We start from the raw sequence: 19,203 nt of genomic DNA, 5'->3' as shown, positions 1-19,203 counted from the left end.
AAGTGACGTCAGCGGCTCATTTGCGTAATCTTCCCTCAGGGAAAAGTACTCCGGTGTGAACGCGATCTGTACTAAGTGCCCTGGGGTAAAAAGTGCCGGGGCTCTGAGTGCCGGAACTAAGTACTGCAAAGTACTTGGTGTGAACGCGCTATATGAGACACGATTGCATCCCGTATTAAAAAGAACACATTTGTTTTAAACATGAAGAAACACAACTTGCAAGAAAACAGAAATAATCACAGGTCGCATCAGAACTTGAATGTCAGTTGTTTGACTTTATTGAGTTTCTGTTAAAAAACAATAATCCTCTATAATTGGCTGTAAAACACAAAACATACAAAACTGTAACGATGGGAGGCTAGCAGGAGGACGGTGCAACAGTCGGCTTCAGCTCCACTTTGGTCCCACTTTGGTTTCTTTCTTGACTTGAGCTCTATGCTGACACTTTGGTCCCATGGAGACAGCGGGGTTCTATTGCACAAGCAAGCGCGCACACACACAGTGAGTAGTGTAGTGTAGTGAGAGGATTGGGAGGGGGTCGGGATGAGATAAAGTAATGTTTTGTGGAGCAGCTTCTCTCCGTCGCCTTAAGAGTACATGGTCAGCTGAAGCCACTGAGGGACAGAAACAGAAGCAGAGTTAGTGCGCTGCTCCTCAGATCATTTCCTGACCTCATTTCCAGTTGTAGATAAAGTACTACTGTGTGAAAATACTACACTAGTATTGTAAGTGGTAAGTGTGTGGTAAGTGTGTGGTAAGTATTCCAAAACAAATCAGTAACTATTCAAATGTAAATGTTGGTGTTTTTTATTTAATCCCCCTTATTATTATGAATATGAATATTATATCTACAGACCACCGAAGCCCTCAGCTGCTTTCCTCACAGAATTCTCAGCCTTATTAACAACAATATGTGCTATGTCCCCCACTGTCATCATCCTGGGTGATTTTAATATTCATATTGATAACCACGCTAATGGTTTTGCAAAGGACTTCATCTCACTCCTTGAGTGTCTTAGTATTACACAATATGTCAATTTTCCAACCCACAACAAAGGTCACATATTAGACCTAGTCTGTTGCACCGGTGTCACTCCTTTTAACCTCACTGATGCTGAGTTCCCCATCTCTGACCATAAATCTGTGCTTTTTGAGGTAAATGTCCCCCTATCTAAAACAAGAGCACTGCGGACCATTACCTTCAGAAACATCAAACGCATTGACCCCAGAGACCTTAACTCCCTTATTACCTCCGTGCCCAGTCCACCCCCATCCTCCTCCTCAACCCCTGCTGAAGTGGTGAGTCACTACAACAACTGTCTCGCATCTTCCCTGGATGCGCTGGCTCCCCTGAAGTCTCGCATAGTCTCATTTGTGCACACTGCTCCCTGGTACACTGCTGCCCTCCACCAGCTAAAAACCACTGGCCGGCGTCTTGAACGTCTGTGCAAAAAGACTGGACTCTTAATCCACATACAGCTCTACAAAGAACATCTCTGCCTTTACAAGAACGCCCTCACCACCGCTAAGTCCTCCTACTACTCCAACCTCATCAGTTCTGGAAAAGGTAACACGAGAAACCTCTTCTCAACCGTCAGACACCTACTTCAACCGCCCACAACTCTCCCCACAGACATCTCATCTGATGACTGCAATGACTTTCTGAATTTCTTCACTAGCAAAATCAACACCATCCACCTGCAACTGGCTGCATCTAGCACCTCCAAAGACGACCCACAGTGGCTGAGCTCCACCAGTCACCAGCTAATCCCCACCCTGTCCAATTTTTCGACAGCTACTGAGTTCTCCATCACTGAGCTCATCCGTAAATCCAAACCTACTACATGTCAGCTTGACCCACTCCCCACTGCCCTCGTTAAAGCCTGTGTGCCCTCTACTTGCCCCTTGATCACAAGAATCATTAACTCGTCCCTCGCAACTGGAACTGTACCGCCAAACCTCAAAACTGCTGCAATAACACCAACACTCAAAAAACCTGGAGCTGACCGAGATGACCTGAATAACTACAGGCCCATCTCTAACCTCTCCTTCATCTCAAAAACCCTTGAAAGAGTGGTTGCTGACCAACTTCAACAACACCTGGACAAAAACAACCTTCATGAACCCTTCCAATCGGGTTTCCGCTCAAAGCACAGCACCGAAACAACGCTGGTAAAAATCACCAACGACCTCCTCCGTGCAGCGGACTCTGGACTGCTCACCATCCTAATCCTCCTTGACCTCACAGCTGCCTTTGACACCATCTCGCACCCACTGCTTATCAAACGCTTGGCAGACATTGGGATCACTGGTACTGCACTCTCATGGTTTTCATCCTACCTCACAGACAGAAAACAATATGTCCGTCTCAGCACCCACCGGTCAAGCTGCTCTACTGTCTCACATGGTGTTCCTCAGGGGTCAGTATTGGGTCCACTCCTGTTTATCATCTACCTACTCCCCCTTGGCACTATCCTCCGTCATCACAATGTCCATTTCCACTGTTACGCCGATGATACACAGGTCTACATTTCCAGCAAACCCAACACTGCCCTCCCCCCAACCTCTCTCACCAACTGCCTCCAGGACATCAGGAACTGGATGAGCAGGAACTTCCTAAAGCTCAACGGCAGCAAAACCGAAGCCCTGCTGGTTGGCACCAAAACCACCCTCTCCAAAACCTCATCCTCCCCTGCCTCCAACCTCATCATTGATGGCTACTCCATCCCCTTCTCTGGCCAAGTTAAGAGCCTTGGTGTCATCCTGGACAGCTCCCTCTCATTTTCACCTCACATAAATAACATCACCCGGACTGCCTTCTTCCACATACGCAACATCTCCAGACTCCGCCCATCCCTTTCTCAATCAAACACTGAAATCCTGGTCAATGCCTTTGTCACCTCCCGCATCGACTACTGTAACGCCATCCTCTCAGGCATCCCCACCAAGCTCATCAACAAACTACAAATCATACAGAACTCTGCAGCCCGGATCATCACCGGCACCAAGGCCTCAGAACACATCACCCTCATCCAACTCCACTGGCTCCCCGTTCAATCACGCATCAACTTCAAAAACCTACTGCTCACTTACAAAGCCCTACATAACCTGGCCCCCCCCTATCTGGCTGACCTTCTTCAGGAGTACACCCCGTCTCGCTCCCTCCGCTCCTCCTCTGCTGGTCTGCTAACCGTCCCCACCCCACGCCTCGTCACCATGGGTGCTCGGGCTTTTAGCTGCACTGCTCCCAGACTCTGGAACTCCCTCCCCCCGCACATCCGACAGTCAGACACAATCACCATATTCAAATCCCAATTAAAAACCCACCTGTTCAAATCTGCCTACTCACTGTAGTCCTCCCTATTATATGTTTAATTTGTGTCCACTTGACTGTCTCCTCCATGATTTCCTGTTTGTGTTTTTATCATGTTTTGCTGCCTATTAGCGTTTTATTTATTTATTTTTTAACAAATTGTACGGTGTCCTTGGGTGTCATGAAAGGCGCCTACAAATAAAATGTATTATTATTATTATTATTATTAACTTTAATTTATTTTCAACACAGTTTAACAAATATTTGGGCTTTTAAAAAAATACAAATTATTTATTTATATAGGCTATATGTTTTGTTTTTGTTCTTTTTTTAGTTCTTTCTATATTTAATCCCTTTTATGAAAATTTGTATTCATTTGAAATCGTTTTAACTTTTTAGTTTTACAATTATTTGTGCTATTTTTAATAGGCTAAATTGTTTTGCTGTTATTTTTTAAAGGTTATTTTTTAGTTTTCTCTATTTCATTCACGTTACAAAACAATGCTTTTGCATTAAGGCATGTGTCTTTGCTTGTTGTACGTGCACTGCTTTTAGAGACATTAGTTTTGTGTTTAGAACAAAGTACAACTCCCATTATTATGGAAATGTATCCATTTGTACATTCTGTGGATGAATTTAAAGAATCACAGCTAAACTGTTTTACCTCCTTAATATCCAGGTCGATGCTGCCGCTGTTGTCCTTATCCAGAGTCTTAAAGGCTCCTGGAGAACACACACACACACACACACACACACACACACACACACACACACACACAATTGAAAACAAGTTTAAAGGAACGTTACAATAAAGGTTGAGTAAATTGTGATTTGCAGAAAATAAAGATTTTTATTTTAAAACATTTTCACGGTTGAAAAGTTATTTGTATGGCTAAATTAATGTGATTACAATTATGCGTTCTTGTATAAAACCATCATTTAAAGTCTAAAATATGAGATATTATGAACATATATTAGGCTTCAGAGGACAGAGGATGAGAGAGGTGAGGAGGAGGAGGAGGAGGAGGAGGAGGAGGAGGAGGAGGAGGAAGAGACTCACTGCACATGGCGTCCAGCCGTACCAGGCAGCCAATGAAATTGTCAAAGTCCATGCTGCCATGCTCATCGCTATAGCGACGTACAATCAACGTAAAGAGCTGTTTATTCAGAGGGAAACCTGGAAACGCACAATCACAGTTTGAAATGTTACCCAAAGTTACACAATGTACACACACACACACACACACACACACACACACACACACACACACACACACACACACACACACACACACACACACACACACACACACACACACACACACACACACACACACACACACACACACACACACACACACACACACACACACACACACACACACACACACACACACACACACACACACACAGTATGCTTCTTACCTGCAGCTGTAAAGGCTTTGGGCAGCTCATCAGAGCTGATGGTACCTGAACCATCACAATCATATTTTAAGTAGATACCCTGAAAAAATAAACAACGAACATTTAACCCAACATCTTTGAGTTATTTGACAGAATGTGTGCTTGTTGGCGTGGTGACGTGGTATTTCTACAGACTGGGAATTGAACCCTAAACCCAGTTGAACAGCAGACTGATTATTAGCTTATAAAGATGAAGAAGATTTCCTCTGCGGTGAACTGACCTGCCATTTCTTGATGTTGTTCCACATGTATTTGAACTCGTGGAAGCCCAGTTTCCCTGTGCTGTCACTCTGAAGGGAGCAGGGTCAAAGGTCAAACTCTCTCAACAAAGAACACATAGAGCAGTTTTACATAGTCACAGGTTTATACTGTTTGATTTAAACAGAGCTCTGCAAACTCAAACAGTAAACTACTACACTTCCACATCTACTGCTTCAGCTGCTCCTACCATTTCTATTTCTAAATGGTATATGGACTTTATATAGCACGTTTCCAGTCTTCTCAACTGCACTTTAACATATACAAGTCAGCATTCACTATCTCACACACGTTGGCCATATTTTTGGGCAGTGGCGGCGCCAAAGTATTTTTGTTGGGTAATCTATGGTAGGGCTAACCCATACAGTGGTGGGGATCAAGTCTGTATATTTGCAATGTAATTACATACACGCTATATCGCCCCCTTGACAGTGAAACGCCACGCGTGAGGTTTCGATTATTTCCCTGTCTCAATCAAAATGGAACTGTATGAAATAAAAAGGAACACGTGTCTTGTAGTAAATAAAAAGGGATCACTGTGAACGTGACGTATGATAGTACACGTTGAAGATCCAATGGGGATACTGAATGGCGGTTCCGATTGATCTCAATCAGTAAGGCATGACGCAGACCCAACGTTTCGTTGCTCTGATTGGCTCTAGGTCTATTCATTTATTTTGATCTGACCACGGCCGCGCTGATATTATAACGCCAGAGAATTTCCACACCTTTAGTGTATAAAACTCCCCCACTACTTAGACTATTCCTTGCACCCCTCTTCTAGCATAAGCCCGAATGGTCTCAACCATATTGCATCAGTAACGTGCACTTGTTGTTACAGCAGGATCAGTTTGTGTGTTGTGGACACGACACGTATATTTTCGCAAGCCGTGTTCTCAACATTTAACATTTTGCTTACTTTAACATTTTTCATGGTGGGGCTAAGGTGGGGCTAAGAGCCACAGCGCCCACTACAATTTCTAGGACTAGAAATAATGCTACGGCTGCTTCTACTTCCACAATTTGTTCTGAACTTCTACTAGCACCACTCATTATATATACTATTGTGTTTATGGTTGTGTGAATTGACAACATTAGATATTTTCCAAAAATTGCTTAGCTAGTCTGATTAAAACGGTATATCCTTTATCTGCCGATACTGATGACATGCCAAGGTCATTGCCCATCACTAAGTACCACTACTACTAACTGCTCCTGCTGCTGGTAATACTAATAACATTACTGACATGCAGTAGTCCTCAGTCTCATTGGTAATGTATCCTGTTAGCGCTTGTTTTGTGAAAGGATACATCCATTACAGCAACCATGCTTCTGCAGGACTCGATGCTGAAACCGTCAGTCTTCAGGCCTCCGTCTGAAACAAACAATAAGTGATATAACCTTCAAAAAACCTACATCAGTAAGAAACACTACAAAGTACTGAAAGCAAGAACACAAAGTACTGTGAGAATAACTAAAATATCATATATAGTATCATTGCCAAACAAAACATGTCAGGCCTTAGTCAGACTCACGTTTGCCGATGATTCTGTTGAGGATGTCCATCAGCTCTTTGGGGCTCACCTCCATGTCCTGTTAAAACACACACACACGCACACACACACACACACACACACACACACACACACACACACACACACACACACACACACACACACACACACACACACACACACACACACACACACACACACACACACACACACACACACACACACACACACACACACACACACACACACACACACACACACACACACACACACACACACACACACACACACACACACACACACACACACACACACACACACACACACACACACACACACACACACACACACACACACACACACACACACACACACACACACACACACACACACACACACACACACACACACACACACACACACACACACACACACAGAAAGGGTGTTCATGCTTGGATTGTGTTCTCTCAGAGGAAGCCCAAAGTGAGTCACAGCAGATCTGAGCGTGACTCAAACCAACTCAAGCTGTTTCCTTTTATATTTTCCAGCTTCTGACTCACTTCTGAAACAGAAATCTCCTAATTCTTAGCTTTTCTGCCCGTTGCCAAAACACTGCCATGCAATATCATGATATCTTTGGGTAACGAGTATTTATGGTTTAATGGTGAAACTTTGTGCATTGTGAGTTAAGAAGAACAAAACTGAAATGAAAAGGCCAAAGGGTCATTAGGGTCATTAGGGTAAAGACATTGCACATTTCAAACTATATCAACTAACATATCTAAACTAAACTAACTTAACTCATAACTTCAATTTAACTTAACTAAACTATACTAGACTTAAATATACTCAACTTAAGTCAACAAACCCACGCTCACTTCTCCTGGTTTTCACACCAGATCATGAACACATAGTTTAGCCTTTTGATATTCATGTTGTTATTTTATTTAACTTATTTAAATATCTAGTCTTTACATTTTGAAGAAAGAAATGTACACGTTATGTGAAGGGTATTAGTTTTAGTGCGCTTGTATGAAATATGTTGTGATATCATATGTGTTAATGTTGTCATTGAATTGCATGTGTTGTATTTTGTGTTGACCTGCCTAGGCTTTTTGTACATGGTCCCTGACAACTAAAGCAATAAACTAATCTAAACTATACTTAATATACTCAATTCAACTGAACCAAACCAAACTATACTAAAAATAAGTATATTTAACTAAACTAAACATAACTGAACTAAAACTATACTCAACTAAACTCGACCCAACAACACAAAACTATACTCAACTAAACTCAACTAATTTAACCAAACAAACTCAATTTAGCTAGTATACTAAATTAAACATAACTAAACTATACTCAACCAATCTCAACTAATTCAAATAAACTCCATTTTACTTGTATATTAAACTAACTCAATTATATTACACTCAACTATAGTATACTAAACTTAGATAAACTAAACTTTCCAAACTAAACTCCACCCGCCCACTTTTTTCCAGGCGCTGTATGTGCTGTGTTACATACTCGGGGTTTGAACCTTTGAAAGCTAAAGCCAAGTTTCTGGAACAGTAACCACAGCCGACCCCACCTCTACCAGCCGCTAGGTGGGTGGGGTTACTTTACTACTACAGCCGTCTTCATCCTCTTCATCATCAGCCTCATTACTGCTGTTGATTTAGAAAATCCACCCACTGAAATCCTGATGTGATCTAGAATAACTGGTGCACACACCCCTCTGATGAGTCAGAGAAAAACACACATACACGCACGCAAACACACACACACTACGCCCCTCAGCTTAAGTGCCGTCCTGCCAGACAATGGCAAGAATGCAGAGAAAGAGCTCTCTCTCTCTCTCTCTGTGTGTGTGTGTGTGTGTGTGTGTGTGTGTGTGTGTGTGTGTGTGTGTGTGTGTGTCCAACCATGCAGGAAAGATAACACTAGACTAATACTGATTGGACAGTAGTTTATCATCTATTCATGTCAAACGTTGTTTCCCTGCAAATGTCTTAGATCATATGCCTTTGACAGCGTTTTTACCCTCATAAATGTATGTTATTTTCATCCATCTGACAGTAGTTCAGATTAGAACCCAGGCTCTCCTCAAGGTTTTGCTCTTTATGTAGCTGTATCTGTTTCCTTTTGTATCGATATGTCTCTTCATAGGGATTTTGCTCCCTGTTCAAAGTCAATGTGAGTCTCATTGTGTCCTCCTTGCAGCTGTTTTGCATATCTTTGTAGTTGGTTTATGTTTCTTTGTAGTCATTGTTAATCTCTTCCTGGTTTTTAAGCGTCTACTCTACACCATTCCCCTCCAGGCTTCCACTTCCTTTGCGCATTCGCATGGAGGGTCTGCCACATTAAGTTTCAAACCAACTAGTGGGGAGTGGGTTTTTAAACCCTCCAACAGGTTTTCTGCATCGGTCCTGACTCAACCACCTGCCCTACCTGACCAGGTGCTACCCTGTTTGTGTCCGTCATTGAACATGCTGTGTAAAATGTGTTCTGTGCAAACATTTACTTGTAAACTGCACAAAATAGATCGACAATTTATACTGTCATACAGATGTCAACAACTTGAATATCACATGGTCATTTTATCTTTAGCTAGGATCATACTGTATATAGCCATGTCTAGTCTACAAAATGGTACACGTTTGATGAGGAGGTTCATAAAAAAGGAAACACTTCTAAAGTTTTTGAGTTGTATCACTATTGTTATTTATGATTTTTTGTCCAAGAAATGCTGATTTCTAAATCACGGTTACAGAAAAGGTTACTACAGGTCCCGTTTCTGCCAGGGAGAGGGGAGTTTGTCCCGAAGCTTGCCACCGTATTTAAACTCTCCAGTTTAAAGAAAGAACCTAATTCAGCTGAGAGAGAGACTACAGGCAGAGTTCACCCCGTCACGCAGTGGGAGGGTGTACGGGTTCGTTTGGAATTAGGATAAGGAGTCCTTTTGTTGATGAAAGCCAATGGAGTCACTTTTGGCTCCTGGGCCTGCCCGGTAGGCCCATTCTGCCAGGTTTATATTAATAAGGCACATACAGTTCTGTGGGCATGCACAGAGATGCAGTTATCTGACAGCAAACACAGGAAAGAGAAGTGTCCGGGACAACCCCTGGAGTTTCCACATTTTAATCTAATCTCCAACTAGATTGTGGGACCATTTCATTTTATAAGCTACAAATAGACTGGAAGAGTATGTAGGGGACATTCAATTGCTTTTCAATCACTGTTTAAAATACCATTTTATTATGTAATCTTAATGTTTTTTATTTTTGTAAAGCACTTTGAATTGCCTTGTGTTGAAAGGTGCTGTATTAATAAACTTGCCTTGCCTAACACTAAAGTCAAGTTTATTATTTTGTTAATGATATTAACTGAAGGTAAGATTGGAAGGCTGCCTAAAGGTACATTGGACAGGTAGAAGCTACAGAACCTGCTGGGCATAAAGGAGTAAGAGCGAGAACAGAGTGAGAACAGAGGGGTTGGGACAGCAGAGGGTGGGGTTTGGAATGCAGCCGACAGCAGGCAGACAGGTGTGGTGAGGTGATGAAGTATCAGGTGAAGAGCAGAGAGAAAGAGCCACTGATTAACAAATGTGCTTTAAAACTTGCTGAGCAGGCAAATCAGGTAAACATTCAGTTGAGTAATCAAACAGAGAAAAGCCTCCACATATTTACTTCCCAATACTTGTTTTCCAGTGAGGAAAATAAGAAACTGAAACAAGGTGCGGCAGAATGTATCATACCTCCGGTTAAAGAGGCGTAGAAAGTCACCACAAAGATCACTGCATTGACATTTGAAGTATGTACACACTTTTAAGGACACGATTGAATTACACAAAAACGAAATAGAACCAACTAAAACATAAACGTACTCCTCAGATAGAAAAATGCTAGCTAGATCAAAATACTATGATAGACTAATAAACTATCTAAAGGTAAGCAGCAACAGTTTTTTCTTTGCTAGTTCAGTTTTCTTTTTCAAGGTTTTCCAAGCAATGTAAAATTGACATTGGACGCTCGTTCTAAGCATCTTATTACCTTTATTAAAACTAGTAATGCCAAGAGATTCTTTAATGAAAACAAATATTTATATAAAAAAAAGCTATCAATAATTGTGAGTTATTTGAAATGTGTTTTATGCAAATAACCAGGACTCCTCTCTATTGAACACTATTATTTTGTAATTAATTTACCAAAAAAAGAGACAAAGGACACAATACGCAAAGTTCAATATACATTTGACTGATATTATTATTGTTTTAACTTTTTTCAAATGTTCAATGGACATAATGTTGTTATGTGAAATATTTTGACCACGATTATCATGTCGTGAAAATCTGATACCGCGACAACCCCTCTCCCAAGACTGAGAAAAGCAAAAATTGGAAGCAAAGTCTGACCTTTCTACTTCCTTTAGTAGAAATGTATGACCTTTTTCTATCCCTTCTGAAAGCCCTTGTGGTTTATCATTTGAAACCTTTCGTGGGCCATAAATTGCCAGTCTGTTCAAATTGGGTGTCTACCAATCTGAGGCCCCGTCCACACGGAGACGATTTCAGTTGTATCCGCTAAAGTTCTTTATCGTATAGAGTCGGTTCGTCCACACGAAGCCGAAACGGAGCCGCGGCTTCGGAGCCCGAAACCGATACACTTTGAAAACGGCTCCCAAAGTGGGTAAGTCTGGAGACGAAACGCTTGCGGCACACGCTTGTGTGTACGCCCTATACCATCATTTCCTGAATCGATGGCGCCATAGCCCCGCCTCTCCCCACCTCTCCTGCTCACCCCCGCATCATTGCTGATGCGTTTCGCCAACAACAACAACAACAATGGCGGATCACAGGGTTGCGTTCGAGCTCCAGACGCTACTGACCATGATACAGATGTTAGTGGACAAATCTACAGCTCCTCTACCACAACCATCAGCAACAAGTGGACATGGAGAACTACATGAACTACATGTTGCTAAATCCACCGCGGAGAATAAACAGAAGGGCAACCAGGCAACCATGGCAACCATGCTCGGGGGGTCTTAATAGCTGCTTTTGGTGTATTTTGTGGCGGAAGTACAGCGCCACTTACAGGCCTGGCATATGTACTACAGCGTCTCCAGCGGTTTCGAGCGGTTTCGAGCGGTTTCGAGCGGTTTCGAGCGGTTCCGTGTGGACGGACACGATTCTTGAGCCGATTCCTTTTGGACGGAAGACTTTTTTGAAATCGACTTCGGTTCGAAATCCGTTTCGTCTCCGTGTGGACGGGGCCTGAGACTAGTGGTTCGATCCCCAGCCCTAACCCTAACCCTGCATCCAACACGCCAAAGTGTACATGGGCAAGATACTTAACCCCAGAATGCTCCCATAGGCATGCCGATGGTTTGAAGTGTTTGTAAGTCGCTTTGGATAAAAGCATCAGCTATAAATGACATGTAATATACCGTAAAAAAATATCAACAAAATAACTTCCATATTGAAGTTTGAAAAACGTTGTCAATAAACAAATGTGGATGTATTGGTGACTACAGTATGTCCATTTCTTATATACAGCTTTTGCTTCTTCAGTCGGGGGGGATCAGGTACATGCATTTGACTGAAGTTTATAAGTAGAACACCTGGAAGGAGCTCTGGAATTGTGATGAGTTGTGTGAAACGCAGCATTATTATGACAATTCACACAAATGTCGGATAACTTGACGAAATTAACAACAATATACTGTACAGTGTTTCATGGTAGGAAGTCATCGGTTACATTTCAGTTTTCAGCAGAACGTGAAATCTGAGTGAGGTTAATATCTGTGTCTCCCTGTTCCTGTTACTTTCCAACTCATTATGGAGGCGTATGTGTGTTGGGAGGATAGAGAGGAAATGGGTGGGTACCACAGATTTACAGGAAAAACTCAAACTAAAAACAAAGAATGCAGAGCACGCAGACAGGAGAGCATTCAGGAATATAATACATAAATAAGCAATATTATGGACTCACATCTCCAGCCAGCTGTTGGAAAACTCTCCGAAACTGTTTCTCCTCATCATTCTCGTGAGCCTCAGCGAAGTTTAGAGGTCTGCGTTGAGGAGGCTGCAAATACACACACACACACACACACACACACACACAGTTAGAGATTGGGGCATAACGTGGGAACAGGTCGACATTTAAAAAGTGATACATTTGGGTCAGATGAGATATATGATCTGTGAGACGTTATGGTTAATAGATTTGTTTGAGAAGGACTAACAAATACTTTAGACAAATAGGATGTGTTAGCATGAGAAGGAGCTTTTGCTGATTCATCAGGTTTTAAACCCAGTATTTCCTGGCATCTGTACTTACAGGTGATGATGGCACAAACTGAGCCGGATCGATGTTGCTGTCGGAGAAAGAAAAAAGACATGAGAAAGAGAACAGCCGTTAGAAGATCGATCTCGATACAGTGATAGGCCGAGAACATGGTTAGCCTAGCTTAGCACTTAGATGTAGGCCTCCTTGAAAACAGTTTGTGCTCACCTTACAACATCAATGATGCCTCCAATCAGTCTTTTCGCGAGATTCATTTTGTCGTCTGTTCCAAAAAAAAATTGAAAACATCAGGTATGAACAAAAAATGTAATGCAAGAATTTACCTGTGTGAAATAGATACAGTTTTATACAAAAGCATAAAATCTATCAACACAACGGAACATCTAGTGCTAGAGTTTTGTTACATAACTCTAGCACTAGACTGATGAACCGTTGTGTTGATAGATTTTAGTCAGAAAAAAAAATGTTGAAACAATTATTTAAGACTGTAGGCAGCCTGGTGTATAAGATATGATGTGTTTTTTGAGATTATACAACCCAAGTGTGTATTATGTTCATTTATTTGTTCTTTAATCAATAGTTTCCTCTGTAAAACAGAAAACTGTCCATCACAATATTGTGAAGCAAAAAGTAACAATATCAGATTCCTTGTTCTTGTGTAAATATTGAAGTCAAATATTAGGTTTACCAAGGTGTAAATCAAGAATTTACAATAAATTATTTAAAAATGACCAGGAAAAGCAGAGAATTCTCCCATTTTAAAACCTTTGAACATATTTATTTTATAAATCTTAATTAACAATCTGTCATCCAAATAGTTTTCAATTTACAACTTAATCGACTAACTGCCTTTTAATAAAATACTTGTTGTGAGAAAATATATATTATAACACTTTGCAAGGAGCTGTTCTGAACTATGTATGCTGTGTATTTACTTTGAAGGCTTCAGTGCATTTTGCTTCTACAATTTGTAAATCAGTAGTTGAATGCATGATTTTTTTACTTGCTATGAAGTATGTTTCACTGTGGTACATCTGTATAAACAACAGATCTAAATATTTCCTTCATATCCGTCTGACAGTCTGACTCTGCTTTTTACATGTTACTTTGTTAATAACTGAACTTATTGAAATACACTTTACAGCCACTCCCTGTCTGTTTTCACCAAAGCAACATTTTTGAAAGGACTGGATTCTTTCCCCCCTATTTTATTCGGTACTTTTCCAACTCTAAGCTTCACAACAAGCCTTTACCTTCCGGTACAGTGTCAGGTTTCAGCACAAACACACAATACAATACGGTTCAACAACATAAACACACACTTCATAAAACCGGCACACCCAAGACTAACAGTTCACTAAGCACATCAGACCTGTATTTAGACTGAAATATACAGTAACAATCATGACAAGAAGCAGTTTTTAGTACTTACTGTGACTTCTGCTAATGCTGTGGAGAGACAGGAGAGGCTGACAGGGCGAGAGAGCTGAAGGCACAGATAGAGAGAGAGAGAGATTGTGTGTGTGTGTGTGTGTGTGTGTGTGAGAGAGAGATAGAGAGAGAGAGAGAGAGAGAGAGAGAGAGAGAGAGAGAGAGAGAGAGAGAGAGAGAGAGAGAGCAGCTATTCAGGCAGGAGGACACTCCCACTGCCAGAGTTCACAAAACCAGTTGAGCAAAAAGATCCGAGTTCTTTTTCAATGCGTCATCAACCCCACCCTACCAACCACACACACACACACACACACACACACACACACACACACACACACACACACACACACACACACACACACACACACACACACACACACACACACACACACACACACACACACACACACACACACACACACACACACACACACACACACACACACACACACACACACACACACACACACACTGGGAGAGACGGCCCCCAGGTCCTAACATCCACCACATTCCTGCAGGACACAGAGACAGTAGTGCTTTCAGGAGCTGGCCAGAATGCTCAGACATTGCAGAGTCATGCTATTTTAAAAGTGCATTCCTCAGTATTTGAAGGATTTTCATTAACCTTTTCACTTTTCTCACCCTGCTGATTATCTTTTTCGTGTAAATGTTGGTTTTCCCTTTCCTGTGGTGTGTTATAGGTGTTTGTGCATGTAAATGGTCTGCAAAGGCTAAAATCCCTGTGTTCCCTCCAGAGGGAGTTTCTCTCCCCCACCGTCTGAAAAACCTTGATGGTAGTCCTTTGTTTACTTCTGTGTCATAGTTCCACCACTATCTAACACTCGTGCTTCTATTGGCGAGCGCTTCAACACATGATAGGCTAAGGGGCAGGATATCTCTAAGCGGTTGACCAATCACAACAGACTGGGCTCAGGTTTCAGACAGAGGGTGAAAAGAGGTGCTGCAGCACAGGCAGTATGAGAAAAATAAAGAGCTTTTTGAACATTAAAGTATGGAGACATGTCCCAGTAGAGACACAGAATACTAATAAAGACCTGAAAATGAGCTGAATAGGGCGTCATAAACTGTCTCTAACAGTCATGTTAGATAACAGAAGTACAATCAAACAAACAGTTCAAAAGGCATAGATATTTGGATTGTGATAAAAAACAGAGATAAGGAGATTAGCTCCATTTTCTGTCAATTGAATCAATCAGTTACTCAACTGCTTCAGCTCTAATGAAATCTTATTCATACACATTTAATTTGTGTTTATATTGTTGAGAGTTATTTAAAGGGGACCTATCATGCAAAATGCACTTTTGTACGTCTTTTATACATGAATATGTGTCCCCGGTGTTCCAGGGAACTCACCAAGTGTCAGAAAACACAACCCTCTCTATTTTCCTCCATACCCAAATCTCTAAAAAAGGGGCTGCAACGGATCTGATAAAAACTGATCCAGATTTGAACACTTCACTGACGTCACAGAAGTGGCGCTACGGCTATTGGGCCAACTCTCCACCTATCAGGGGAATGTGGGGTTGGGCCACGGCCGGCCATTGCCGCTCGAAAGCGCTGGAGACGCTGTAGTACATATGCCAGGCCTGTAAGTGAAAAAAAGCCACAGCGGAGAATAAACAGAAGGGTAACCATGGTAACTATGGGCGGAAAGTCTTCTTCGCTGCTTTTGTGGCAGACCAGCCACAAAAGCAGCGAAGAAGACTTTCCGCCCAGTTACCATGGTTACCCTTCTGTTTATTCTCCGCTGTGGCTTTTTTTCTCCCTCCCCGAGGCAAGCTTTTGCTCCCGCTGCTTTAATTCAATGCAATCCCTCCCCGTCGAGGCAAGCACTGTAATTCTCTCCGGTTAGTCCACCAGCAGATGACAAACACCCACCTCTCCGCCTCTTCCAAGGAACGAGGGGACCGTGCAGCAGAGTTTCAGTTTCAGTTTCTTTCGCCGGTCAAGATGTCCGTTAAAGTTTAAATCTTCCGGACAAAATTAGAAAAGTGCCGGTCAAAGGTCTTCTTTGTTATTTATTGAGCTTTAAAACAAATGAATAACGACTCTATAGGCCTATAATAATATAATAAAACACGGAGGACGGAGATCTTTTTTTCTCCCCCTCTTGACTTGATCAGAGCACGTCTCCCCCTCTCCTGCAGCTCACAGAATCAGCCCCGTAGACAGCAAACAGCACATAGAGCGAAATGAGGCATGGCTAAAATGCATGATCTGTTTGGTATTTTGAAAACACAAACGTATAAATATACCTCATATAGGTATGGCCCTACAATATATCATTTAAATATAGCATGATAGGTCCACTTTAAAATATGCCTAGAATATTGTGCAATACATTTAAAAAAAAACAATGATTAACCACAAATCTCCACCTGCAGATTAAATAAAACACAAAGATGTTCAAAAATATGGCCAGGATTGTTGACATGGTGGGTGTATCCTGTACTCAGATTATTTCTGTTCAGTTCCCTCTCTCTAATGTAAGTCTGCAAAAAACAACAATCCTATGGAATATACATTAGTTGATGTATTTATTATCATAAATTTAATTAAATATTTATTTTACCATAATATTATGATAACTGCTCATTTTCAAATGTACATTTTTGTATAGTATAGTTTTGTTTTTACTGGATCAGTCACTTTATATATTCACCTACTTCATAATGCTGACACTTATTTAGAACACGTCTTACTATGTATATGTACTTATTTGATGTACTAAATAAAATATACAACGTTTAAAAAAATCTGAATGTGGTCCTCATTTAAGAACTCCTTTAATTAATATATATTAATATATTAAAAATCACCACAGGATATCAGAGATTTAAGCGTAACCTCAATGTTCCTACATGTTGGAAATCAAAACACTAAGCAGCAATTCAGCCAACCATCATGTGAAGAAGTTAGAAAAAAGTCACAAAGAACATGACAAAGCTACAACATAAAGCATTGCTTTTAAATATGTCATGTCTTTTTTAGACTTGTAAATAAATAAAAACATATATTTTAATAATTATGATTAAAAACATGTATTAAAGATGAACAAATGTGGTGTCTGTTTGAAAAGCAAAAACAAATATCAAAATGTAACAAACATTTAGAAATGACTTCACCACTAAGGAGAGAAATCTGTTTAAATGTAATGTTGCATTCCGAAGTTCACCATAGTGAGGACTTGGTATAGTTGGTTTTTGACTTGACCTCAGTGGAACTGACTCTTTTCTGTCATCCTGTGGCCACATAGAGGGACTGCAACAATAGTAAATGACTGGCCTACGCACTGTTTATGCCAGTACAATTGTAATAAATACCAATATGTGTGAAACCAACATTCAGTGTAATTTAACAGATAGGGTACGTTTCCAATTTGTGTTCAGGCTCCAACTTGCCTCCCTTTCTCTGCTGGCTGCGAATGTTTTGCCTCCAACCTTAAAACTGGCTTATGGCTACCAGTCTTCAGCCGTTGCCTTGGGCCCTTGTCACGTTCACTCTGGCTTCCTTCAAGGTGTCTTCCAGGTGCAGGATGTCCTCTGTTATGTTTTCTTGGACCACAACATCCTCCACACTGCCATCAATCTTTGCAAAAAGTTGTACAAATACATTAACCTGTAAGCCCGGCAGCCCCCTTTTTTTTTTCACGAAACTGTGTCTCAGGGCTTCTTAACATTTAACAACCTATTAATGTGTCATACCCACTTAACGGGAAGAAACTCAGCTAACTGACGATATGAACAATTTGTAGCTAAACGAAACACAAGGGTAATACCAAGCCTCTGAATTAGCACTAAGCGAAAAAATGCTAACGCACTTAGCACAGAACTCACGGTATAAATATGTTATTACTTATCGGATCTGCACAAACAAGATGTCAAATGAAAGCTGATATTCCACAGATTCTAGAGGTATAAGTATCATCACTGTGCGACCAGAACTCAGGGCAGCGAAGGCAAAACCAGACAACACACAACGTAGCTTTACGGAGCCAAAACGGCAAATATGTCTTACCTTTGCTGTTTTCTGATCAAAAGTTGTGTTCAATGGCATTAAAACGATAAAAACGCTGCTGAAGGTTAATCCAATGTGTCTGTGTCACTTTGAAATGATTACTGATAATCCATCATAACATTTTTGTCAAAAACGGAGATTTCATATAGAGTGTGTGAGAGCTACAACCCAGCTTCCGGTTTTGGGCATTCTGGCTGCGCATCACTCATTCACCAATGGGTAATGTTTAGATGGATTTAGGAACTTCCCTCTCGATTCTATTGGCTCTAACGGTTCAAAAGAGGTGTCAATCATCAAAATCGATCGAGGGGGGCCAGAGATATGGCAAATACACCCAAATGACCCCAGAAGTGGGTTTATTTTTGCAAAACCTCTCTGAAAAGGTCAAATGTAACTTGTTTTCCATCAATCTTGATACAGGGTACTTATAATATGTTATAGTTTGGATTCCTAAAGCTTTTAGTCTACTATCCCATCATTCAAGGGTGGTTTTCACTAATATTTATCTGTAGATACAAATGTCACTGTGTGTGCTGTGTGCTCTGCATGTGTGACCATCAAAGAGGGGTTCATCCCTCCATATTCATCTTCTATACCCCCAAAGCTTTTTTCTTATTCAAAAGAAGACCTTAACCTAAAGTATTCTTTAATGTTTAAATAAAGCCTTATTAGTTTGTCTGTGTTGCACATCCTCCTATTAATATCTAATAATAAAATTATAAAATGCAATAACGTGCTTTAACCAGTAGGTGTCCCTTTCTATCAGCTGTGCACCGTTATGGCGTAAATACAGCCTATCTACCAATTGGATCAAATATAAAAGTCAGCCGAATTAGTGTTGATACTGCAAGGAGACGTATTGTGTGAAAAT

The 19,203-nt window shown here is 41.1% G+C and overlaps 1 protein-coding gene across 1 annotated transcript; it reads right to left on the bottom strand.

The window, feature by feature from the left end:
• Window positions 1-251: 251 nt before the first annotated feature.
• LOC117471127 (calpain small subunit 1-like) lies at window positions 252-14,457 on the bottom strand. Its single transcript, XM_034115928.1, has 11 exons — window positions 14,296-14,457; window positions 13,071-13,125; window positions 12,897-12,933; window positions 12,549-12,641; window positions 6,571-6,628; window positions 6,346-6,410; window positions 4,999-5,067; window positions 4,739-4,817; window positions 4,374-4,490; window positions 3,978-4,036; window positions 252-614 (listed from the first exon to the last, which is right to left on the bottom strand). The coding sequence occupies exons 2-11, from the start codon at window positions 13,115-13,117 to the stop codon at window positions 588-590; spliced, it is 651 nt and encodes a 216-aa protein (XP_033971819.1). The 5' UTR covers window positions 13,118-13,125; window positions 14,296-14,457; the 3' UTR covers window positions 252-587.
• Between the last annotated feature and the right edge of the window lie 4,746 nt (window positions 14,458-19,203).

This window comes from Trematomus bernacchii, unplaced genomic scaffold (genome assembly GCF_902827165.1).
Source record: "Trematomus bernacchii unplaced genomic scaffold, fTreBer1.1, whole genome shotgun sequence".
In the NCBI taxonomy this organism is placed as follows: domain Eukaryota; kingdom Metazoa; phylum Chordata; class Actinopteri; order Perciformes; family Nototheniidae; genus Trematomus; species Trematomus bernacchii.
Note: the sequence above shows the minus strand (reverse complement) of the source record. Positions and strands in the feature narration are given on the sequence as shown.

What these genes read in the sequence shown, in the direction of transcription:
- LOC117471127 (XM_034115928.1), bottom strand. Translation starts at nt 13,117, where the DNA reads ATGAATCTCGCGAAAAGACTGATTGGAGGCATCATTGATGTTGTAAG. An exon ending in ACAACATCAAGAAATGGCAG is followed by an intron (nt 4,818 to 4,998) that starts GTCAGTTCACCG and finishes TTATTTTTTCAG; the next exon opens with GGTATCTACTTAAAATATGA. An exon ending in ACGGCTGGACGCCATGTGCA is followed by an intron (nt 4,037 to 4,373) that starts GTGAGTCTCTTC and finishes TGTGTTCTCCAG; the next exon opens with GAGCCTTTAAGACTCTGGAT.